This window comes from Takifugu flavidus, chromosome 7 (assembly GCF_003711565.1).
Source record: "Takifugu flavidus isolate HTHZ2018 chromosome 7, ASM371156v2, whole genome shotgun sequence".
NCBI lineage: Eukaryota > Metazoa > Chordata > Actinopteri > Tetraodontiformes > Tetraodontidae > Takifugu > Takifugu flavidus.
In genome coordinates, this window is record NC_079526.1 from 943,597 (window position 1) to 969,067 (window position 25,471).

Genomic DNA, 25,471 nt, shown 5'->3' on the forward strand with positions numbered 1-25,471 from the left:
GTGAAATTAACATAGCGCCACCATGTATTCAAACTGTAAGTGTGTGAGGACTCTGGATTTTGTTCTAACCACGAATGTTCTAAGTGGCTAACTACAGTGCGTTTAGCGCGCGCGTAGCTCTCATCCTGTCTCAGAGTATCTTTCTGTCCCTGATTACCTCCCTCCTGTCGGAAGTTCCAAAGACCAAAAGTCCGCCGTCACAGCACTCACCACAATTAGGAAGAACAACTTCATTTCCTTTTAGATCTTCTTCACAGGTTCCGACAGGGTTCAGCCGTTGCTGGACCTATACAGGCCGTCAGCCGTTTACGGAGAGTCCGCCACTGCTCCCTCGCCTTCACCTGGAAGAATTTTCTGTTTCTTACAATGGGAAAGGTGTATCCACGACAGTTTCCCGTCCACTCGAACTGCAGTCTTTGTGGTCAGCTGTACTTGATAAGGACCTTCCCATCTAGGCGTGTTCCACCTCTTTCGCACAAACTTCTTCACCCACACGTAGTCGCCCAGTTGAATGGGTTCCTGGGGGGTGGAATCTGTGGAAGACACAGGACTAGGCAGAACATTTACAGTATTCACACATCGGTTAAGTAACACTTTTTTCAGATAATCTGCTATTGTTTCCTCAACATGTTTTAGCTCATTTGTTGTTGCAAAGTATGGTAGGCAATAAGGCCGCCCATATAATGCTTCAAAAGGTGCGATGCCTGTTTTCTTGTGTGGTGTTATGTGCATCCATAATTTCACCAGGTCGAGACAAAACATCCAGTTCTTTCCTGTCTCGTCCATACATTTCTTCAGTCTGTTCTTAATAGTACCGTTGACTCTTTCAACCAATCCTGCACTCTGAGGGTGGTATGCGCAGTGATTCTTCAAATCAATGTCCAAAGTTACTCCTACAGTTTTCACTATCTCATTTACAAAATGGCTTCCATTGTCGCTCCAGATGACCTTCAGGATGCCAAACCTGGGAATGATCTCTCTACATAAAACTTTTGCCACTGTCAGTGCATCTGCTTTTGCTGTGGGGAAAATTTCTACTACCACCCTAGTAAATCCATCTAACACTACTAGACAATATTGTTTACCTTCACATGGTGTTAGCTGAATAAAATCTAGAAAAACTGTGTGAAATGGATGATTTGGTAATGGTGTAGTGCCTGCAGGGGCCTTAAGGGCTCCCTGTGGGCTGTGTTTTACACAAATAGCACACTGTGAACAAAAATTTTTTGAGTAGGTATGAAATCCTATAGTGTAATAATGTTCATTAACCATCTGTACCATCCCTCCTGTTGAGACATGGCATGGCCCATGGCTCACTAATGCTGCCCATTTATGCATATTCCGGGAAAGGATTGGCTTGTTTCCTATGGTTAACAGTCCTTTGTCATCCAGTTTGGCTCCTCGCTTCTTCCACATGGCCTTTTCTTTTTCTGGAACACTTTGTTGCATTTCTTTTAGAATATCATTATCTGCAGGTTCTAGGCTAAATGAGTCCTCATCAAGAAGTGTGTTGTTATTTGCTGCAGCCTTTGCGGCTCTGTCAGCAAAGGCATTGCCTTGTGAGACTGCGTCTGTGTTGTTAGTGTGTGCAGTGCATTTACATACAGCTATTTTACGTAGCTGCTGTACTGCTGCCAATAACTTTTTTAACAGTTCTGCATGCATGACCGGTTTGCCGGTCGACGTTTTCATCCCTCTTAAATTCCATTGTTGAGCAAACACAACAGTGTGGAAAATGCATATTGACTATCTGTGTAAATGGTAACATCTTGTCCTTTGCTTAGTTCACAGGCACGTGTGAGTGCGACGAGTTCTGCAGCTTGAGCAGAATAGGAAGAGGGAAGTGATTTCGCCTCCACCACCTCAGTTGCTGTAACTACTGCATAGGCGGTTCTAGTGCGTCCACAGTCATCCTTTCTCGATGATCCATCCACAAAGAGTGTCTGTCCTGTAGTCAACGCGACATCACTGAGATCTGGTCGCGGCAGGACCTTGGTGGAGACCTCATCCAGGCAGTTGTGCTGGTGTCCCTCTTCTGCGGTGGGTAGCAGCGTTGCTGTGTTTAAGGTCGTACAGCGACGAATCGTCAGATTCAGCTGAGACAGCAACACTGCCATACAGGAAAGATGACGTGCTGGCGACAGGAATGCTATCTTACTTTGTAGCAGCAGTATTGACACTGCATGTGGAACTAGCAAAGTTAGCTCATGATATAGCACCACTCCTGCGGAGGCTTTTACTGCCTCAGATGCTGCCACCACTGCTTTAACGCATGGTGGGAGTGCACAAACTACGGGATCTAGCTTGTGGGAGTAGTAGGCCACTGGCTGCCTCTTATCTCCGTGCTTCTGCAACAAAACTGAAGTCACAAAGTCACCCTTGCAATCTACGACCTGCTCAAAAGGCTTCTGATAGTCTGGCAGCTTTAACACTCCAGCACCTACAAGGGCCTGTTTTGTGTGTGTAAATGCTTCTTCAGCTTCAGGGGTCCAAGTTAACACATCAGTCATTGCTAAGGGATTATCATACATCAATGCTTGTAAAGGGGCAGTTACTTTCGCATAATCTAAGATCCATGATCTGCAAAAATTCACTAGTCCTAAGAATGACATCATCTGCTTCTTTGTTTTTGGTTTTGGGGCTTCAAGCACTGCTGTTTTCCTCGACTCGAGAATAGCTTTACCATTATGTGTCAAAACATGGCCCAGATAAATCACTTCCTGCTTCACCAGTTGCAGTTTGCTTTTGCTTAATGTATGGCCTTGAGCGGCTAGCCAGTGTAGCAATGCTAGCGTGTCTGACCAACAATCTGCCTCTGTTTTTGACGCCATGAGGATGTCATCCACGTAGACGAGGATTTGACTTCCACACGGAGGTTTAAACTTAGCTAACGATGACATCATTACCTGAGAAAAGATTGTGGGACTCTCACAGTAGCCCTGAGGTAACCTTGTCCAGGTGTACCTCCATCCTTGAAACGTAAACGCAAACCAAAACTGGCTGTCTGGATGTACTGGTACAGAGAAAAATGCATTGGATACATCTATCACCGTGTACCACTGATGTTCAGGGTTTAAGTCATTCAGCAGAGTGTATGGATCTGCGACTAAGGGAGACCTAGGGACCACTGCAGCGTTTACAGCTTGCAGGTCCTGCACCATCCGCCAGCCGGTAGACGGTGATGCCTTCCTTACTGGAAATAGGGGTGTATTTATAGGGGATTCAGGACACTCTCTGATGACTCCTGCATTAAGCAGTGAGTTAAATATCGGAACAATACCCTCCTGTGCATCAGTCTTAAGGGGATATTGTCTCTGAAATGGTCTATAATCTGATTTAGGGATTATTTTTACAGGTTCTGCTCCTTTTATAAGACCTACATCTGCAGGTCCTTCCGACCATAATTCAGGGGGAAGTTCTTTCAGCTTCTCCTCTTCCTCCTGTGTGAGGAAGATGTCTTCTTCTCATGAACTCTGGTCTGTGAGGTGCGTTGCTGGATGAGTCAGCAACCATGTTTTAAAGGGAATGCGCCACACCTGGAACTGATCATTAAAATCAACCTCACCCTTAGGCCTATAGGGCAGGCTGCTCCAGTGTTTTACGTCACATCCCAAGTCTTGCCATCTTTTCTTAAGCGGTTTAGCAATAGAAACATGTGGTACAGAACCTGACACTTTGAATAGTGCTGCTGCTTCGGCGGAAAGGCTTCCTGCCGTGCAGACAGCGGTCTGACCACACACATATAGGTGCATAATTACAATCATTTGTGGATCTTTAAGTTTAGCAAACTTCTCTGCATAGCTTGATGCGCCGTGTGGGTCTGATTTACAGAATCCACCAGTGCGCTCCACGTGCATGGTTACATGCAGGTCAGCTTGATTGTGGAGCTGGGCTTCAGGCTGTAAGTATGACAGAGCTTTACCATATATCATAGTGATTGGGTCAGAAAATGGAGAGGGCTGTTTTTCAGGAATGTCAAGTGACCAAAATTTACTGCACATCTCTCCTTCCTTACCCACAGATTAACCATTCTATCTACAGACCACATTCCTTCGGCTGTGGTACGAATCATCAACTGAAGCTGAGAGATAAGATCTCTTCCTAACAGATTTACGGGACATGTGGTGGAGATCACGAAAGGGGCTTTAAGTGTGATTCCACTTACAGGGTCACAAACATCTACAGGAACTGACATTCTTTCTTTAGTTACGAGACCATTTGCTGATCTCACAAAAATCTGTGTAGAAGTTGGTGTCAGGGCTATTGGATCTCTAATTACTGATTTACCTGCACCCGTGTCTACTAAGAATGTTAAAGAATTGCCTAACACGGTCAGTTGTATTTCTGGTTTGCCTTCAGCAAACAGGAAGATGGTTTCTAAGTCTAAAACATCTTCTAAGTCTTCTTTTTCAAATTGGTCAAATTTTGTGGCCTGATTTGTTTTAATTTTTGTGACATCTTTTTCCGGTTCTAGTCATTGTTGAGGTGGATTAGAACCTTGCTGCTGTCCTCTATTGTATCTCTGGTTACGTTGTTTCTTTTTGCAATCACGTTCCCAGTGTCCATAATTTTTACAATAATGACACTGATCTTTTTCACGGAAATTGCCTCCTCCTCCCCTTCCGCCTCGGCCTCGCCCACGTCTGCGGCCTCGGCTTGGGAGAGGGTTGGCATTGAAAAACATGCCTGTTAATTGGTTCTTACTTTTTTGGCATTGTCTTTCAGCATGCATAGCATGTTGTTCATAGCGGTTTAGGTTACAAGTTCCGAAATCAACTAATTGTCTCTCTACCCAGGTTTTTATCTCTGATTTTGATCCCCCATGTATAGCTTGCTTTAACTGCTGTTGGTAGGGACCTTCTGGTTCTTCCACATACGGAATTCCACTATTTTTTCCGGAACACATCTTTCATTCTCATGCTATAGTCTTCAAAACTTTCGTCAGTCTTTTGTCTTGTGGCCATAATGGCGCTGTAGTCAGCTCGTCTGGTAAAAGTAGTTCGCATGCGCTCGTACAGTCTGTCAAGTCTGTCATTTAGTTCTTGGCTGCCAGGCTGCCATGGTTGTTGAGTGGCTGGATCCACTGGGACCCAATCTCCTCTAACAGTGCCCCATTTCTTGCCATTAACGCACATGAGGACTTGCTGTGTTTCAGTACCGTTAGTATAGTAACTTCTTTTAATTTTGTAATATTGCCTGGCCTGTCTAAGTTACCATCCCAATCGAACTTAGTCATCCACAGCTGAACATATGAGCATGAACCTGGATATTTGTCTTCCATGTGTTTACATGATAGTGGGATTTCGAATTCAGCACCTTTTGTGGAATGTTGGTTGCCCATGTTTGCACTTTATTTATCAGTTTTTATGTACTTGAGTGGAGACGCCTGATCTCCCGACTGAACAACCCTCAATCCATACAGGATATCTAGTTCAGTCCCTCTGCCGTGGCCTTATAACCCCTCTTTTTTAATCAGGAGAGTATACACCAGGCTTCTACCTCCGAGGAGGCGGGTGTATCTTGCCTCTGCTTCTCTCCTGATGACCAGGCAGGCAATACCGCGGTATTTTCTGTGCAGCGCTTTTTGTGTCTTATACTCACTCCGTTGTCGCTATGGTTTCTCTCTGAGTTGTTTTGGTGCCTTCTTCCCGTCACTGGAGATGGTCGCCCTGGGAGGGACGAAGACCGGCCTTCCGTCAACTCGTGATGAAAGGTCTTTCACTTTGGACGTCTTTTTGACTCCGGCTGCGCAGACTTCGGCGTTCGGTCGTCCCACGGCGCTCCTCTCCAGGTCTTGGGATCCGGCTCGAAGGACCAATTTTTGTGAGGGTGATGTTTGGTCACCCGCGCTGTTCGTTCACTAGACTCAGATCAACCACACAAACAACAGGAGGCCTTGCAAGGGAGAGCTGACGAGCAGTTCAAGCTTCCTCTCTCAACTCCGTCCGTCTGCTGCTCGCTCTCCTCTTTTATTTGGTGCACACAAGATTTGTGTCAATCTGACCTCATGATTCCTTCTCCTCCTATCTCTACGACTTCCTCGTGTCCTTGAACATGATACCTCCCAGTGCTGGGTACATAACAGCTTCAATACTTGGTTCAAACACTCATACATTCCTTTTGATTAAACATTCTAATTCTACTTACTATACTTATTATAGCATTGAAACGATAATAGTAATAACAACAATAATTCTTCTCACAATAAGTCACACAGGCACATTGTTTGCCCAGAACACAGGTCTGTTTGTTGAGATGAAGTAAAGGGAACTATTACCATCGAGATATGTCTTGAAGGCAAATATTTGTTGTTACAAGAAACCTGTTTTAATCTCTTCCTCACCATTCAACCAAAATACATAACAGTCTCTTCTGTTGAAGCATTTTCTTTGAAAATTCATTTGTTCTCAGCATGATGGCCGATCTACTCTCTATGCGGTACACAGCATTACTAGGGAAGCCTGAAAAATTTATTTCAAGAATCACTGCTCTGGATATCTGTAGAATAAACTACAGCAGCAAAAAGCCATCTTCAGGTGACTATTTGCAACAAAGTCTTGTGCCAACAATGCATTACCAGAAGAGTTTACCCAGGTAAGGAGTTAAGGATAAAACGAATCATAGCCATTTTCTTCAGATTTATATTTACTTATTACACAGATAAATGTGAAATAATATTGGAAACACACAGTTATTGTTACAAATAGTTGCCTTCAATATTTCCTGTGTTTTAACCTTTTAAAAAAAAAGTTTAAAAAAATGACCCTTGAAAAAAATGTAGATTTTCTGTTGTAGGACAGAATACTCCGTTTCATCTCAAGTCTGACCTGTAAATAGTAATTATCTGGCAATATTATTACCTCAGTGATATTTCTTAACATAGGATGGAGACCAGAAAAAGCATTAATCTTTTTAAAAACAGGCTTCCTATACCAAACCTTGAGGACACTATGAGGAGATTTTTAGCTGCCAAGAGACCTTTGTTGAGTGATCACCAGTTCAGGTAAATTCCCACACTGATATTTCAACATTTTCTCGATAACATACACCACATGCATTTTTTCTCCTATATGTAACCTCCAGTTCCTATAATATGATTTATTATTAGAAGCAATTTAACAAATATCCTAAATTCAGCCAATAGTTGGGATGGGCCAGGGTAAAAATAATTCTCCGAGTGTAACTGCAGAGACAAGGAATCGTGTATCTTGTAAAACAAGTATGCCTACTTGCAAAATGTTAGATTCAACTATTTTAATTGTGCATATTTTCTAGCTGAGTACCACAGGTAGCATTCAACTAGAAGTGCATAGCATTTCTATAACATAAAATGTCACAAATATTACTCATATTATGATTTATCAATATTTACACGAACAGTTTTGAATAGAATATGTGCAGAATTTGCTTAAGTAACAAAATTCTAGGTAGTCTCTGGTCAACTCTTGCATCTGCAAATGACTCTATCAGGCATAATATCTCCAGTTATTCTGGTTAAGTCCTGTCGGGCACAGATGAGGTCAGCCAGAAAACAAAGTGATTATTAGGTCACTGACAGGAAAACAGGCAACAGAATAACACTAGAAAGTCTGGCATCAAGCTTAAAGCAATGTGGCAGTGAGTGTGTGCAAGGCGGATGAGCTGAATGGAATGCAGTTGTGATCCTGTCCCTGACCCTCAGAGCTGGTACAGTTCATCTCCTCCACAGAAATCTCCTCACCATTATGGACACAGGTTCTCTTGGCCAGGGTGTTAGGATGTGATTCAGGCAGGACCTGTAAGCAGACAAACAACAGCTGATGGGGTTAACACAAAACTTTATGAACTTAGAGAACTGCACCACGTGGTGAAAAGGTGTGTGGAGTGCAGCTCGTTTCTCCGAAAGAGGGACGCGTGGTGACCTAGGACAAGACGTGAGATAAACGAGGAAAGTTACTAGAAGGAATGAAATACGAGAAGATATCATTGGTCCATGTTTACCACAAAGCCGGTGAAATGATCAGACGCTGGTGATTGGGAGGCAGCGGCTTTTGAAGCGTGTAGATTGCTAACCAGCTGCGACGGTCACCAGTGAATGGTACCCAGGTGAATCCACCACGCCCCCAGTGAGAAAACCAGGAAAACAAAACTCAAACAAAAGGCACCAACACAAAGGCCCGCGTCACTGCAGATGCCGATACCAAACCGCCTGTCGATCCCCCGTTCCATACTACCCTCACTCGTGAACAAGATCCCGAGATACTTGAACTCCTCCACCTGAGGCAGGACCTCCTTCCTGACCCAGAGAAGGCACTCTACCTTTTTCTGAGTGAGGACCATGGACTCTGACTTGGAGGTCCTGATCGATCCCTGCCGCCGCTTCACACTCGGTACGGTCGCAAACCGCACCAGCATGTGTTGGAGGCCCTTGCTCGATGGTACGTCATCCGCAAAAAGCAGCAATGAGGAGCATCAAGCCTGGCTCGAGGTGACCCCCACCTAGGATTACCCCAGAAAATAAAGAAAGATAAAATATATTATTAGTTGCTTGTTTATTTACAAAAACTGATCACTAATGATTTGGTCATTATCATTCTAGAAATGTATAATAACTATTTGTTAAAGTTACTGCATGTGTTTGTTTGAACACCGGAAACGTAAATGTAAAGATTTTCAATGAAGAAAAAGAAAATACTGTCACGATAACTGTCAGATATTTACCTAATTCTTCCAACAATGTTTATCATTTTGTAATCTTAGAACCACAGAGAAAATTGCCCAAGACTTCCTGAATGGTGTCGGCAGAGAATTACACAAGGAACTGGTAGCTAAGGATAAAATCAACAACCACACAAGCTACATTTCAGGTGATTTTAACATTCTTATATTACAAAAAAAACAACAATTCATACGTACTGATGGATGAATAACTTTCTTTCAGGACCCTGGTTAGACATGTATCTTAAAAATCGCAAATCTTTACTGCACTTCAATATTTTTGGGCTGCTTCGACCAGACCCAAAGACAGAGTATAATCAACAGTTGGTGCGGGCCACCAATCTGCTCTGCTCAACTTTGCGCTACATGAAAACACTGCGAACTGGACTACTGGAGCCAAATGTTTTACACTTCCAGCCTTATGGAGCTCAGATGGTTGACGCCTACCCACTGGACATGTCTCAGTACCATCGTGTCTTTAACACAACTCGAATTCCAGGACAGGGCCGAGATGAGCTCTTTACTAATGAGAAAGGCCGCCATGTTCTTGTTATGAGAAATGGCAACATGTATGTTTTTGATGTTGTAGACAGGGATGGAAACTTGTTGAAGCCTACAGAGATCCAGGCCCACTTGAACTACATTTTGACTGACCTGACACCAGCACCTGCCTTTCCTATTGGAATCTTGACCAGTGAGAACCGAGACGTGTGGGCCGAACTGAGGGACAAACTGGTAAATTGTGGAAATACAGACAATTTAAGGCTTGTGGACAGCGCTGTTTGCTGTCTCTGTCTGGATGATGCAAGTATGAAGAAGGGTGATGACATGTTACATAGTTTGCTGCTGACTAATGGCTGCAATAGGTGGCTTGATAAGTCTTTCAGTCTCCATGTTTCAAAATCTGGTGAAGCTGGCAGTTGCATGGAGCACTCCTGGGGTGATGGCATGACCATGGCTGATATTGTGGAAAAAATCTACAAAGACTCAACAGAGCAGCCGCAGGTGCACCCAGGCTCTGTTGCTGCTGCCGTGGATTCAGCTTCTGCTGTGCATCAGTTACAGTTTAACCTGGACAGTGTGCTGAAGAACGGCATCAAGAAAGCCAATGACAACTTTGATTTACATGTGTCACAACTCAGTATTGATTTTATGATCTTTGGGAAAGGTGGGAAGGAAACAATGAAGAAAAATAACTTGAGCCCAGACAGTATGGCCCAGCTTGCTTTTCAAATGGGCTTCCTGAGGATGCGTGGACAAACTGTTCCTACATCTGAGTCATGCAGTATGGCGAGATTCAAGCATGGTCGTTTAGAGATTATTCCATCAGCCACCACCTACACAAAACAATGTTCTAATGCCTTCGTTTGTCAGCGAGACCAACACAGCGTACAACAACTAAAGGCCATGCTCTACCAGTGCTCCAGGTACCACAGGCAGCTTGTCAAAGAAGCATCTATGGGTGAGTTTAACATTTTTGTAGCTATAATTTGTGACACCATAAATGCAAAGAAAGGGGAGGAGATACGTTTTAATATTTTGGAACAACCTTCAAAAATTAATTCCATCTCACAACTTCACTTCTAATTTGACTAGAAAAGCAAACAAAACAAAAAGGCAAGCCTTTGGGCATAAGACATGGTTTGAAATACCAATTTATGCAAAATGATTAAATCATATTGTGAGGACATTCACACAAATGGGGAAAAAAAGTTCAAACATTGGGCTGGAGTCAGTTGAATAGGTGAGGTCTCTCACTAAGAGGGAAGAACCCTTCATAATAGAGAAATCAGCCAAAACCACCAAATATTCACTAAGTGCAGAAAAATCCACTTCCCAGATAACCTCAGACAGGACAGGAGAGAGCCTACCACCCGAGCACCACTATCTCCAGCAACTAAAAGAAGCAACTGATAACCAATGGTTAAGAAACATCCATCCATCCATCCATTCTCTACCGCTTTTCCGGGGTCAGGTCGCGGGGGCAGCAGCCTAAGGAGAGAAGCCCAGACTTCCCTCTCCCAGCTACCTCCTCCAGCTCATCCGGAGGGATCCCCAGGCGTTCCCAGGCCAGTCGAGAGACATAATCTCTCCAACGTGTCCTGGGTCTCCCCGGGGGTCTCCTACCGGAGGGACATGCTCTGAACACCTCACCAGGGAGGCGTCCAGGGGGCATCCTGACTAGATGCCCAAGCCACCCCATCTGGCTCCTCTCAACGCGGAGGAGCAGCGACTCTACTCCGAGCTCCTCCCGGATGGCAGAGCTTCTCACCCTATCTCTAAGGGAGAGCCCAGCCACCCTACGGAGGAAGCTCATTTCAGCCGCTTGTACCCGTGATCTTGTTCTTTCGGTCATTACCCAAAGCTCATGACCATAGGTGAGGGTAGGAACGAAGATCGACCGGTAAATCAAGCTTCGCCTTTCGGCTCAGCTCTCTCTTCACCACAACGGACCGGTGCAGAGTCCGCATTACTGTGGACGCCGCACCGATCCGCCTGTCGATCTCCCCCTCCCGCTCCATTCTTCCCTCACTCGTGAACAAGACCCCGAGGTACTTAAACTCCTCCACTTGGGGCAGGATCTCCTCCTTTACCCGGAGAAGGCACTCCACCTTTTCCGGTCGAGAACCATGGCCTCGGATTTGGAGGTGCTGATTCTCATCCCAGCTGCTTCACATGCGGCGGCGAACCGATCAAGTGATAGTTGGAGGTCACGGGCCGATGAAGCCAACAGGACCACATCATCCGCAAAAAGCAGAGACGCGATCCTGAGGTCACCAAACCGGATCCCCTCAACACCATGACTGCACCTAGAAATTCTGTCCATAAAAATTATGAACAGAATCGGTGACAAAGGGCAGCCCTGGCGGAGGCCAACCCTCACCGGAAACGAGTTCGACTTACTGCCAGCAATTCGGACCAAACTCTGGCACTGATCGTACAGGGAGCGGACAGCCCGTATCAGCGGGCCCGACACCCCATACTCTCGGAGGACCCCCCCAGGACCCCCCGAGGGACACGGTCGAATGCCTTCTCCAAGTCCACAAAACACATGTGGACTGGTCGGGCAAACTCCCATGCACCCTCGAAGACCCTGCTGAGGGTGTAGAGCTGGTCCACTGTTCCACGCCCAGGACGAAAACCACATTGCTCCTCCTGAATCCGAGGTTCGACTATCCGGCGGACCCTCCTCTCCAGTACCCCTGAATAGACCTTACCAGGGAGGCTGAGGAGTGTGATCCCACTATAGTTGGAACACACCCTCCGGTCCCCCTTCTTAAAAAGAGGGACTACCACCCCGGTCTGCCAATCCAGCGGCACTGCCCCGATGTCCACGCGATGCTGCAGAGTCGAGTCAACCACGACAGCCCTACAACATCCAGAGCCTTAAGGGACTCTGGGCGGATCTCATCCACCCCCGGGGCCTTGCCACTGAGGAGTTTTTTAACTACCTCGGCAACTTCAGCCCCGGAGATACGAGAGCCCATCTCCAGGTCCCCAGGCCCTACTTCCTCACTGGAAGGCGTGTTGGTGGGATTGAGGAGGTCCTCGAAGTATTCCTTCCACCGATCCACAACATCCCGAGTTGAGGTCAGCAGCACACCATCACCACTATACACAGTGTTGACAGTGCACTGCTTCCCCCCCTCCTCAAACGCCGGATGGTGGTCCAGAACCTTTTCGAGGCCGTCCGAAAGTCATTCTCCATGGCCTCACCGAACTCTTCCCATGCCCGAGTCTTTGCCTCGGCAACCGCCGTAGCTGCACTCCGCTTGGCACGCCGGTACCCATCTGCTGCCTCAGGAGTCCCACAGGCCAGTAAGGCCCGATACGACTCCTTCTTCAGCTTGACGGCATCCCTCACCGCTGGTGTCCACCAGCGGGTTCGGGCATTGCCGCCACGACAGGCACCAACCACCTTGCGGCCACAGCACCGGTCAGCTGCCTCAACAATGGAGGCACGGAACACGGTCCACTCGGACTCAATGTCCCCCGCCTCCCCCGGGACATGGTCAAAGCTCTCCCGGAGGCGTGAGTTGAAGCTCCTTCTGACAGGGGACTCTGCCAGGCGTTCCCAGCAGACCCTCACAACACGTTTGGGCCTACCAGGTCTGTCCGGCATCCTTCCTCACCATCGGAGCCAACTCACCACCAGGTGGTGATCAGTTGACAGCTCCGCCCCTCTCTTCACCCGGGTGTCCAGAACATGCGGCCGCAAATCCGATGACACAACCACAAAGTCGATCATCGATCTGCGGCCTAAGGCGTCCTGGTGCCAAGTGCACATGTGGACGCCTTTATGTCTGAACAAGGTGTTCGTTATGGACAATCTGAGACGAGCACAGAAGTCCAATAACAAAACACCACTCGGGTTCAGATCAGGGGGGCCGTTCTTCCCAATCACACCTCTCCAGGTCACACTGTCATTGCCAACGTGAGCATTGAAGTCACCCAGAGGACGAGGGAGCCCCCAGAAGGGGCACTCTCCAGCACTCCCTCTAAGGACTCCAAAAAGGGTGGATACGCTGAACTGCTGTTTGGACCATAGGCACAAACAACAGTCAGGATCCGTCCCCCCACCCGAAGGCGAAGGGAGGCTACCCTCTCATCCACCGGGGTAAACTCCAATACACAGGCACTGAGCTGGGGAGCAACCAGAATTGCCACCCCTGCTCGTCGCCTCTCACCATTGGCAACTCCAGAGTGGTAGAGAGTCCAACCCCTCTCAAGAAGACTGGTTCCAGAGCCCTTGCCGTGCGTCGAGGTGAGGCCAACTATATCTAGTCGGAACTTCTCAACCTCGCGCACCAACTCAGGCTCCTTTCCCACCAGAGAGGTGACATTCCATGTCCCTAGAGCCAGTTTGTGCAGCCGGGAATCAGACCGCCAAGGTCCCTGCCTCCGGCTGCTACCCAAAACACAATGCACCCGACCCCTTGACCCCTCCTGCAGGTGGTGAGCCCACGGGAAGGGGGTCCCATGTTGCCTCTTCGGGCTGCGCCCGGCCGGACTCCATGGGCAGAGGTCCGGCCACCAGGCGCTCGCCAACGTGCCCCACCCCCAGGCCTGGCTCCACGAGGGGGCCCCGGTGACCCGCATCCGGGCAAGGGAAACTTGGCACCAATGTTGTTCAGCATCATTAGGGGGTCCTGGGCTACGCTTTATCTGGTCCCTCACCTAGGACCTGTTTGCCATGGGTGGCCCTACCAGGGGCATATAGCCCCAGACAACGGAGCTCCTGGGATCATTGGGACACGCAAACCCCTCCACCACGATAAGGTGGCAGCCCAGGGAGGGGGGTTAAGAAACAATAACTCCTTTTCTCCCCCCAGCTCCACAGATTATAACCCAGTCACATTCGCCATCAACCAATTCACTGAATTCACTGATGCTCTAGGGCAGGGTTGGCAACCCACGGCTGTAGAGCCGCATGCGGCTCTTTAGTGCCTCCCTAGTGACTCTGTGGAGCTTTTTCAAAAATATGATAATGGAAAAGGTGGTGTGAATATATAATTTCTGTAGCAGAAAAAACATGACACACATTCTTAAAGTTTTCCAATGCTGTAAAAATGAGTATAAGAAATATTTAATTTCAACATCTCATTATAACGGAAGTTAAACTTACAGCACCATCTTACAGCAGAGTGGTCATGTGGTTAGTCATTCTCTCCACGATGCTCATTATATATATTAGTCTACTTATCATTTTGAAAGTAGGCTAATATAGCTAATATAGACACTTACAGCATGTGTTGCCTTTATAATAAGGCTTATATAAGGCACCAGACAGATTTTTTTTTTGGTCCAATATGGCTCTTTCAACATTTTGGGTTTCTGACCCCTGCTCTATGGTTTTAGATAAGACATATGGGAGTTTTTTGGAACCTGTACAAGTTATTTTACAGGCATTTCGGCTCTAGCAAACATATGTTGAACTTTTTCCTTGACAGAACATACTGCATCTACTGTGTGTGATATTTTATAACCACAGCCTAAAAGTGACTCTCAAGGAGATAAAAAGCTACTACTGTACAATGATATACTTCTGCCAACAGGGAGTGCAGCAGCTTCCTCAGAACACACCTTCCTGAGCCCTTGCCTGATCAGAGGTCAAATCACAGAGGGTGTTACAACTATACAGATTGGCAAACAATAAAATTGGGCTCTCCATAATGATAATTCCGATTATAATAATTTCCTTCTTTCAGTTTACCACATTTCTTACTTTTCCTTGTTCAGTCTTGTTCAGATAATAATAATAATATAATAATAATAATAATAATAATAATAATAATAAATAATAATATAATAATACAACTTTGTGGTTGTGTCATCGGATTTGCGGCCGCATGTTCTGGACACTCGGGTGAAGAGAGGGGCGGAGCTGTCAACTGATCACCACCTGGTGGTGAGTTGGCTCCGATGGTGGGGAAGAATGCTGGACAGACCCGGCAGGCCCAAACATGTTGTGAGGGTCTGCTGGGAACGCCTGGCAGAGTCTCCTGTCAGAAGGACCTTCAACTCACACCTCCGGGAGAGCTTTGACCATGTCAAGGTGGGGGACATTGAGTCCGAGTGGACCATGTTCCGTGCCTCCATTGTTGAGGCAGCTGACCGGTGCTGTGGCCGCAAGGTGGTTGGTGCCTGTCGTGGCGGCAACACCCGAACCCACTGGTGGACACCAGCGGTGAGGGATACCGTCAAGCTGAAGAAGGAGTCATATCGGGCCTCACTGGCCTGTGGGACTCCTGAGGCAGCAGATAGGTACCGGCAGGCCAAGCGGAGTGCAGCTACGGCTGTTGCCGAGGCAAAGACCCGGGCATGGGAAGAGTTCAGTGAGGCCATGGAGAACGACTTTTGGACGGCGTCGAAAAGTTGCTGGACCACCATCAGGCGTCTGAGGAAGGGGAAGCAGTGCAGAGAGCAGTGAGACCCCCGGGAAGACCTAGGACACGTTGGAGAGACTATGTCTCTCGACTGGTCTGGGAACGTCTCGGGATCCCTCCGGATGAGCTGGAAGAAGTAGCTGGGGAGAGGGAAGTCTGGGCTTCTCTTCTTAGGCTGCTGCCCCCGTGACCCGACCCCGGATAGGCGGTAGAGGATGGATGGATGGATGTAATAACAATAATACCAAAACAAAAATATTAACAAGAAGTCAGAGAAAAAATGATTTATGTAAGAAGCACACTTCCAATAATCTATCAGGATTGATTCATAAACTCCAAAAAATAGTTATTTATGAATGTTTCCTCCATCTCTCTGAGTACCCATCATTGGAACGGTGGTTCTTTTCACTGTACTGAAACCGCTCATTAATATGATTTTTTCAAAACATTTATTGAATTGTTCATTACTTATCGGGAGCTCTATTGATGACTCAAGAGAGAGACAGAGAGTTGGAGAGAGAGAGAGGAAAAATGAGAAAGAAAGGAACACCATCCAAGAGGGATTTCATGGGCAATCAAATTTGTGCTATGTTGTCATTAACATTAAACATTATTTTTCTGTCTGACAGGCCAAGGTTTATACTGTCATCTCTATGGTCTGCGTGACCTGGCGCTTTCCAAGGACCAGGAACTGCACAGCCTGTATACAGATTGTGACCTAGATGGCTTCACCTTGTCTACCAGCACAGTTGCCACCTCAGTGTTGGCAGTCTTTGCACCAGATGTGCCTGATGGATTTGGTGTTCACTATTTTCTTCAGGATAATGCCATAAATTGCTCTTTTGCTAGCTACCAGGCTGACAGTCACAAGGATTTTAGTCGATGTGTGAACAAGTCTTTAGAAGACATTTTCACTGTCCTAGAAGAAAAAACCCTCAGTTAAATATACCTGTGGTTGGTGGTGGTTTACTTGTGCCCCCCAGTCTCTAAAGTTAGAACAGGTGGGTGGAGCATTTAGGGGTACAGAAACCTGATCAACTGAACAGGCGTATGTCTCCCATTCATGGCCTCCTCTCCTCTCCTCTCCTCTCTCCTCTCCTCTCCTCTCCTCTCCTCTCCTCTCCTCTCCTCTCCTCTATGAGAAGAATTATTGTAATTGTTATTAGTATCATCCTTAAATGCTATGATATGTAGATTTTGAGTGTTTGAGGAATGTTAACAGGAAAAGAAGAACATGAGAGTGTTTTATAAAAGTGATGAAGCTGCTTACAACCAAGCCCAGCACCCAGATGTATCCTGTTGGTCAAGATTAGAGAAGTTCGTTAAGATGGGAGAAGATGTCAGAAGGCAATGAGTTATGAGATCCTGTTTAGACACCCATTTTGTTTGCACCAATAAAAGAGGTGAGCGAGCAGCAGACAAACAGAGTTGACAGAGGAAGCTTGAACTGCTGCTCGACTCTCCCTTGCAAGGAACTCCTGTTGTTTGCGTGGTTGATCTGAGTCTAGTGAACGAACAGCGCAGGTGATCAAAACTTCACCCTCACACCTCCTTTTCCTGTCCTCCCCCTTTTCCTCCTTGACTGACACATAGATAGATAGATAGATAGATAGATAGATAGATAGATAGATAGATAGATAGATAGATAGATAGATAGATAGATAGATAGATAGATAGATAGATAGTAGCTCCCTATCTAAAGGGATAGCCACCTTTATAGCTATATGTTGGCCTGCCGACCTCCAACCCTGCTGACCCACTCTACTCTTATACCAGCAGCTTTTACTATTAATTTATTTCCCTGATCTCTGCCTATTCTCTCCTCTACCTGTCCACCCCCTTCTCCTCTCTCTCTATCCAGCCGGCCGTCAGCAGGAGGGTTCCTCTACATCAGGGGTCACCAACGCAGTGCCCGTGGGCACCAAGTCGCCCGCAATGACCACCTGAGTCGCCCGCAAGCCTGTTCTAAAAATAGCAAAACTCGCAAGTGAGGTGCGTCTAAGAAAAAATGTTCTACCGCTATTTTTTTTAAAAGCACACCTGCAATTACATAGATTTTAAAATGACAATGTCTTAAAATAAAAATATAAATAAAGTGAAGGTGAACTCTGACCTAGTTCAAAGGTTCAGTATTGTGCGCATGAAAGAACCTTTGCGCCTGTGGAGAATAAACTAGCGGGCAGTGAAGATGGTGAGTGGAGGGCAATTTTCTACCCCAAAAACATGGCAAAAAGAAGACAGTAAATTTATCATTTTCAAATTGAATGGGAGGAAGAGTAATTTTTTACTACTGTGAAAGGAAGGTGTGTATGTTGCATTTGTGGGGCGACTGTGATGACGGTGAAGCAGCACAATGTTGCGCGACGCTTCACTACGCGTCATGAAAGCTACAATGCTTATTCTAACTACCCACCGGGAAGCATTCTACAGTAAGAGAAGGCCCAGGAGTTAAAAAGTGTGTTGATAAAATGGAACAGATTTTGAGCAGAATTGCAGTAGATTTGTTCAGTTAAGATTTATTCAATATGAAAGTTAATTTTTTTAAATGTTGCATAACTTTTTAAAACATGGTTAAACATAGTTTATGAATTGTTAAAATGGTTTAATTTTGTTGTGAATCTTCTCCTGGTGGTAGCCGAGATGTGTTGATGAGGAAGGAATCTTCGCAGACACCGACTTGGTTATCAAAGATGTTTATTGGAGAGAACAGTCAGGTATCAATCGGACGCTGCAGCATGCCCGAGGGAGGTTTCGCGGTCCCGATGGTGAAGAACTCCGAGGTGTCTACATCGATACCTCCTTCTTATACAGTCAAGTAAACACATTCTTTTCTGATGACCTCACGATATACAATATGGCCAACCCAATGGTATAGCGTTCAGTTATTACCAAAAAAGGGAATGGTGAAGATGCTTCATGCTATACATCCTCATATGGAGAACAACCAGGGGCCCACAGGCTCCAGTGTCATCTTTTAGCAGCTCCTTTTACATAAAGGAAGAAGACACAGGACACACATGTGGAGCATGTCCTAATATGGTGCTTAGGCTGGCTGCTAAACACATTGCGGCCTTACAGACGTAAAGCCTGCATAGAACGGGTCAGATACTACAGTTTCTTATGGTTGAAAGGGTCTGGTGAAAACTCGACATTTTATTCTGATCAAATGTAGAAGTGATCATCTGAACAATTTCTGAGATTAATAATAAGAAAGTGTTGAATATTGATCTTTTCTGTTACCCACTCTAAGTTATTGATACACACACACAGACACACAATTTGTTATTTTAGAGGAGTGTGTCAAGCTGTAGCCCTTCACACGACTTGGTACCCATGACGTAGCTCTTGGTTTCAAAAAGGTTGGTGACCCCTGCTCTACATGATCCGGTCCTGCTCAAGGTTTCTTCCTGTTAAAGGGAAGTTTTTTCTTTCTACTGTTGCTTGTTGGGGGTCAGGCCCTGGGATTCTGTAAAATGCCTAGAAACAACTTTTATTTTAACAGATGATACCTAAATAAAGGTTGATTAGATTTGATTTATGTATGTTAAAGCCAACTTAACACCATTTCAGCAGAGTGTGACATGATGAGGGGCCACGCCCTACCTGTGCTCACTACAATGGGTTCAGATACTCAGGAATCGCGAGAACTGGACAACCGATCAGAACTGAACTCGTCAACACAACATGTTAAAGCCACCTTAACACCATTTCAACAGAGTGTGACAGGGGCCACGCCCTACCTGTGCTCACTACAATGGGCTCAATGGGCTATTGCAAATGATGAGCGAGTGTGAAAAAAATGTTAGCCAATCATAAACAACCTCTATCCCACTGCACTTCAGACCAAAAACAGTGAGGTAAGGTAAAACCAAACACCAGCCAGCACAGAAACACGAGACACAACCGCATTCGCCTCAATGGACACCTCTTGGTAGCCTACCAAGCTTGTCAGGAAGTCCCTGTAAAAGTCACTTAAAAGTTCATGGTCCATAATGATTTTACAGGAAATCCAGGACTGCAATGGTGAGAGACTGTAGTGAGGAAGTGCAGCTGCTTTTGTTAGCATGCTTTCTGGGACAGTTAGCTGCAGCTTCTTAGAAAGAAAATACCCATTCACACCAGAGTCTCGGGGTTTCATACCATGAAGTTTAAGTCTGCATTCACGATTCCTCAGTGTGTCTTCTATGGAACACCTGCATTTTTTCCTCTCTCTCTGGGCCATGTTGGTCTCCTTCTCCTGAGGGTGGTAAAGACCAAGTAGATTACAACAATTGGTCAGGATGCATCAGGACACGGGTCCAATGAGCCCGCTGTGTTTTCAGGTCAATGCCTTGATGTTAGCAACTCACTTTCCCTATTCCCCCTCTGCCGCTCCATAGATGAATGTTGTTTTTTCTCGATCAGGATTCTAATTGGGTTAATTTTTTCTGCACGAATCTTTGTTGGTTGAAATATGTGCAGAGTGTCTTAGTTGCCTCCTCGATCCTTCCCTCCACCTTTTCCATCCAGGACCTCATCAATACGGTATGACAGACTCTGCACTGGTATTGCAAGATTATTGAGCTTCCACTTGACTTCTTGCCTCACTTAATTAATTTCTCTTTTGTACAATCATTCTGCCACAGAATATCATTCTTTAGCCTATTAATAACATTAACTGACACAACACTAACACAATGTGTAGCTACACAACAAAGTTTTCTCTTGATGGATTATGGATACTAGCTCATAACTTCTATTGAAACATTAACTGTGGTTAAACCCTCTTGTTTTTAGCAGCAAAGTAGTTTTACCAGTTCCAACATCTGCATATTCGTCTGTTTAGACAGTCACACTGGGGGAGTTTTGTCTGCACAGAACACTAAAGTCTGTTTGTTGTGTAAAAGAAAACCATTTCCACGGAGACATATCTTAAAGGCAAAATTGAAAAAATCTAATTGGAAACGTTATTTTCGGCATGATGGCCAATCTACTCTCTGTGCGGTACACAGCATTACTGGGGAAGCCTGCAAAATTGAATTTAAGAATCTCTGCTCTGGATATCCGTAGAATAAACTACAGCAGCAAAAAGCCATCTTCAGGTGACTATTTGCAACAAAGTCTTGTGCCAACAATGCATTACCAGAAGAGTTTACCCAGGTAAGGAGTTAGAACGTGTCATACATATTTTCTTCATCTTTAGTTATTTTGCTAAATTAAAAATAATAATTATAATAATGGGAACGAACACTGTTGCAAATTGTTCTTTATTTTTCTCTTTTCACAGAAATGTTCTTTCAAACACAACTCTGTCACTTGCTGTTGTTAACTTGCAGTGTTTCAGTGATATTGCTTAACATATGATGGCCACAAGAAAATGCAAAAATCTTTTCAACAACAGGCTTCCTATACCAAATCTTGAGGACACTATGAGGAGGTTTTTAGCTGCCAAGAGGCCTTTGTTGAGTGATCACCAGTTCAGGTAAATTCCCACACTGATATTTCAATATTTTTTGAAATTGCATATACACTCATGGCACATGGATTTATTTTTTCATATCTGTAACCTTCAATTACTATAAGATGATTTGTTCTTTTCAGCAATTTTACAAAACCCCTAAATTCATTCAGTAGTTTAGATTGGCCTGGGTAATAAGAACTCTCAAACTTTAATAGTGTGCATATACAAGAAATAATGTATATTTTAAGACAGGTATGGCCGCTTTCAAAATATTAAAGTTCACTTTATTTACATTGTACAGGTCATAACGACAAGGTTGGAAAATAAAGCTAGCATCAAACTAGAACTGCATAGCATACTATAATATAAATAGTAAATGGTATTTCGATTTTTACAACATGTACAAAAATTATAAAGAGAAAGTGCAGAATTTGAAAGCTGAATGTTCATCCACAAACACCACAGCAAGGGAATGTCAGATGCTTTGTCAAAGTTCAGAAAGTCTCAAACATTTTTCCAAGTGACAGCCAGTATGAAGCAATAACTTTATTCATTCATGCTCTGTTTTGCTCCCATGAAAAAGAATTTCAAATAGGCTCACATTTCCCGTCCTTTCAGCTGTGCCACCAGTACAGGTGTGGCTGGAGGCTTTCTGTGTTTCTTTTTTTTTAAAAAGTCCATAAACTGGAACGTTTCTTTCCTGGTTGTCCTTCTTGTATAGCCTTTAGCTCGTACTATTTAACAACCAAATCATTAACAAATGGAAATATTGTTAGGTTACCCTCATAAAATTTGGGGCCCCAACTCTGTTGTATCAGAGAAAACACATAAACAAAATCAGAAACGTTGTTATGCAATTTACTCAATCTCTTGTTGCTGTAGAGCAGTGGTCTCAGGCTCGCGGACGATAGTTTGCGGCCCCCGCCGTAATAATAAAGTTTAATGTTGGTGCGGCCCGCGAGTTTGATATGAATGTCGCTTAACAGTGTTGTATGCAGAGCTGAATGAACCTACCAATCACGGTGGAGTATATGGCTCTCGGGGGCGGGACATCGACCGGGCTCGATACAAGCAGAGAAGCATTTCTCAACAATCAATCAGTGATTGTGAATTACACAACAGTTAGTTCCAACCAAGCAATCTGATTGGACAAGAGACGTCCCATGAGTGCTCATATTGAGCATAACAGCACTGAGACTTTTTTTTTTTACTCCGCTGTTCAGGCGCTTCAGTAAGTAGAGACAGGAGCTCAGTCAGAGCCACACTCCCCCGACCAGGAGCTGCTCCCGCCTCTGCTGCCTGTTACAGTTACAAACGGACCTGAAAGTTAAAAACCGGTCCGACCTGTGTCGATCACATAGCAGGTAAACAAACGTAATATGGTATCGACAACGTCTCTGTATAACTTCACGCTGGTCCTGTTGCTCCGGTACTAATCAGGACAGTGGCTCCTTTAGTGACAACTTGCACTGGAGCTCGGTGGAAACGGGGCGCTCGCTTGAAATGTTTACGTGCTGCCTGGCAACAGCCTCGTCTCCCTTCCAGTTGTGGAACTATTTGTCTCGGCGGAGCCAAATTAATGGTTAAATAAACAAACAAATCATAATCTTTTGTTGCTTGTTACTGTTAATTAATAAAATGCGCTAATGTAACTGTTGTATAAAAGCAATATCACTCTCGAGGTCGTGCTGTTATACTGAATATCGGTATAACGGGCTGATTATCTGCAGCCTCGTGCCTACGATAGAATAACAGTCTATGAATCACACTAGTGCTGATGTTCAGTATCACGGCGCAACCTTGAGTGTGATATTGTTTAAAAACTCACTTTTTCTGCTGCATTTTGAATTGGAGCAGTTTGTTGTGGACTCGCAACATTGGGCGTTGACGCACATTGCGGAAATTAGGTTCTCCGTGCGTCACGAAACTTCAACACGAAACTTCAACGTGACAGCGACACCGAGGGTGATTATATATTACACAGCCCCGAACATGTCTTTTTCAAAGACTGCAGTGAAGAAAAAGGTTGGTCATGAACACAGACAATTTCAGGAAAAGTGGGAAATATAATATTTCTTTGTTGAGCACAGGGGCACCCCGACGTGTCTTATTTGCAGAGAGAAAGTTGCAGTGCACAAGGAATACAATTTGAAACGTCATTTCACAACTAGGCATGCTGAGGAGTATGCAAAATACCAGGGAGATGAGAGAGCCAACCGGGTTGCCAATCTTAAAACACGTCTATTGAGGCAACAAGATTTCTTTAAGAAAGCAACCAAAGAGAGTACGGCAGCAGTCGAAGCTAGCTATGTGGTTAGTGAGATGATTGCTAAAGCAGGAAAGCCATTCACGGAGGGTGAATTTGTCAAAAAAGTGCATATTAGAAGCTGCAGGTATTGTCTGTCCAGAAAAGAAAGATCAGTTTAGCAACATCAGCCTTTCTGCCAACACCATGGCAGAGAGCATTTCTGACCTGTCAAGTGATATTTATGATCAACTTTGTGAGAAAGCAAAATGTTTCAGTGTATACTCAGTTGCTCTTGATGATACCACAGACATCACCGAAACCGCCCAGCTCGCAATATATGTCCGTGGTGTTGAAGACAATTTTGAAGTTATGGAGGAGTTGCTCATAGTAATTCCAATGCATGGCCAGACCACAGCTCAGGAGATATTTCACCAGCTGTGTAATGCCATTCAGAATGCCGGTTTGCAATGGAAGAGGTTTGTTGGAATAACAACCGATGGAGCGCCATCAATGACAGGGAGAAAAAATGGACTGGTGGCACTTGTTAAAAAAAACTGGAAGAGGAGGGTGTGTGGAAGAAGCCATTGCTCTGCACTACATTATCCATCAGCAGGCCCTTTGCAGCAGATGCCTGAAGTTTGATAATGTGATGTCTGTCATTGTGAAATGCATCAACCACATCAAATCCAGGGGTTTAAAGCGCAGAAGGTTCCGTACTTTTTTAGAGGATATGGAATCAGAATATGGAGATGTGCTCTACTTCACTGAGGGACGTTAGCTCAGCAGGGGAAACATGCTGAAGAGATTTTTTGAGTTGAGAGAAGAAGTGAAAGCCTTCATGGAGAAGGATGGGGTGGCTGTTCCTGTGATGAGTGATCCCAAACTGCTCATGGAGTTAGCTTTTCTTGTTGACATAACACATGAACTTAATGTACTGAACAAGAATTTACAAGGCCAGGGGCAACTTGTCAGTGCTGCCTATGATAACGCCAGAGCATTCACCACAAAACCTTTGTTATGGAAAGCCCAGGTCTCTCAGGCAAACCTTTGCCATTTCCCAGCATGCAATGCACTCATGGACGCAGGCACACTGTTGCGGGATTTTTAGCCGTTTTGAGAAGTAAACTATGAATCTAAGTTACTGCGTAGGAGATGGTTTTATTCCAGTCAGTCAGTCAGGATACATACACGGAAGCATGCGGAGAGATCTCTACTAAGTGTTCACAGTTCTGATCTTATATAGCCGAAGGCCCGCCTCTGAGGCGCGGAAATAGGACGTCTTCACAGCATGTGTGTGCTGCATGCACAGGACACAGGACGTCAACACAGTAGGTGCGCGCTGCATGCACCGCAGGTGTTTGGTGCCTTCACAGCAGTTGTTCCGGCTGGCGCAAGAAGTTGAATGACTGAGAATGCCCCCCAGTCGTTTGACGCTGGTCTCCTTTGAACCTTTGTTTCTTGCAAATGCATGAGGTGGCAAACGGACCTCATCTGCTCTCCTAAATTTCCATTTCAACCCTTCCTTTTGCACTCAATTTACATTTCACAATAAAATTCCATTTCAACACCATTCAGTGATCAGAAGTATGTTGATGTAATTTTGAAGCTGCAGGAGGAATTTGAACACAGATTCGCAGACTTCAAGACGCACAGAGCCAGATTTCAAATTTTTGCGGACCCCTTCTCTTGATGTGCAAGATGCCCCTCCTGTGCTGCAAATGGAGTGTGCAACTTCAGTGCAACTCTGAACTTAAAGCCAAGTTCAGGGAGGTTAGTGGAAAAGCAGACAAGCTTGGCCAGTTTTTGAGAGAATTGACCCCCAGCTTCCCTGAGCTTTCCCGGATGTTCAAGCGGACCATGTGCCTTTTTGGGAGCACATACTTGTGCGAAAAGCTCTTCTCCACCTTGAACTTCAATAAGTTCAAGTACAGGTCTAGACTGACTGATGAGCATCTTCAAGCCCTATTGAGGGTCTCAACTGCTTCATCCCTCAAGCCAAATGTGGCTCGGCTATGTGAGAGGAAGCGCTGTCAGGTCTCTAGCAGCAAGAAGTAGGCAAGAGAAGCCCTGTTCAGAACAGTTCATGTTCAATGATCCATTCTTGTTCAGAAAGCTAGAGGTTAAAGAACTGTTAATACAGACATTTGAATGTGAATAATAATAATTAAATTTCTCTGGTCAGCAGCAACTATATGTGGT

The 25,471-nt window shown here is 45.1% G+C and overlaps 1 protein-coding gene and 1 long non-coding RNA gene across 2 annotated transcripts; one reads left to right on the forward strand and one right to left on the reverse strand.

Annotated features, from left to right (window-relative positions):
* The first annotated feature begins 6,278 nt into the window (after nt 1-6,278).
* Nucleotides 6,279-17,436, forward strand: LOC130528263 (carnitine O-palmitoyltransferase 2, mitochondrial-like). The gene is made up of 5 exons (XM_057037431.1): nt 6,279-6,594; nt 6,923-7,003; nt 8,740-8,846; nt 8,921-10,159; nt 16,214-17,436. Exons 1-5 carry the CDS (start codon nt 6,413-6,415, stop codon nt 16,525-16,527), a joined length of 1,923 nt encoding a protein of 640 aa, XP_056893411.1. The 5' UTR covers nt 6,279-6,412; the 3' UTR covers nt 16,528-17,436.
* Nucleotides 7,116-23,334, reverse strand: LOC130528270 (uncharacterized). The gene is made up of 3 exons (XR_008951257.1): nt 22,853-23,334; nt 19,725-19,821; nt 7,116-7,775 (listed from the first exon to the last, which is right to left on the reverse strand). It is a non-coding gene; the product is annotated as an uncharacterized LOC130528270 (long non-coding RNA).
* Nucleotides 23,335-25,471: the final 2,137 nt, after the last annotated feature.

Excerpts from the sequence above, each read along its gene's own strand:
- LOC130528263 (XM_057037431.1), top strand. The coding sequence starts at position 6,413 with ATGATGGCCGATCTACTCTCTATGCGGTACACAGCATTACTAGGGAAG. Across the intron at positions 6,595-6,922 it reads TACCAGAAGAGTTTACCCAG|GCTTCCTATACCAAACCTTG; the intron begins GTAAGGAGTTAA and ends TTTTAAAAACAG. Across the intron at positions 10,160-16,213 it reads TGTCAAAGAAGCATCTATGG|GCCAAGGTTTATACTGTCAT; the intron begins GTGAGTTTAACA and ends TCTGTCTGACAG.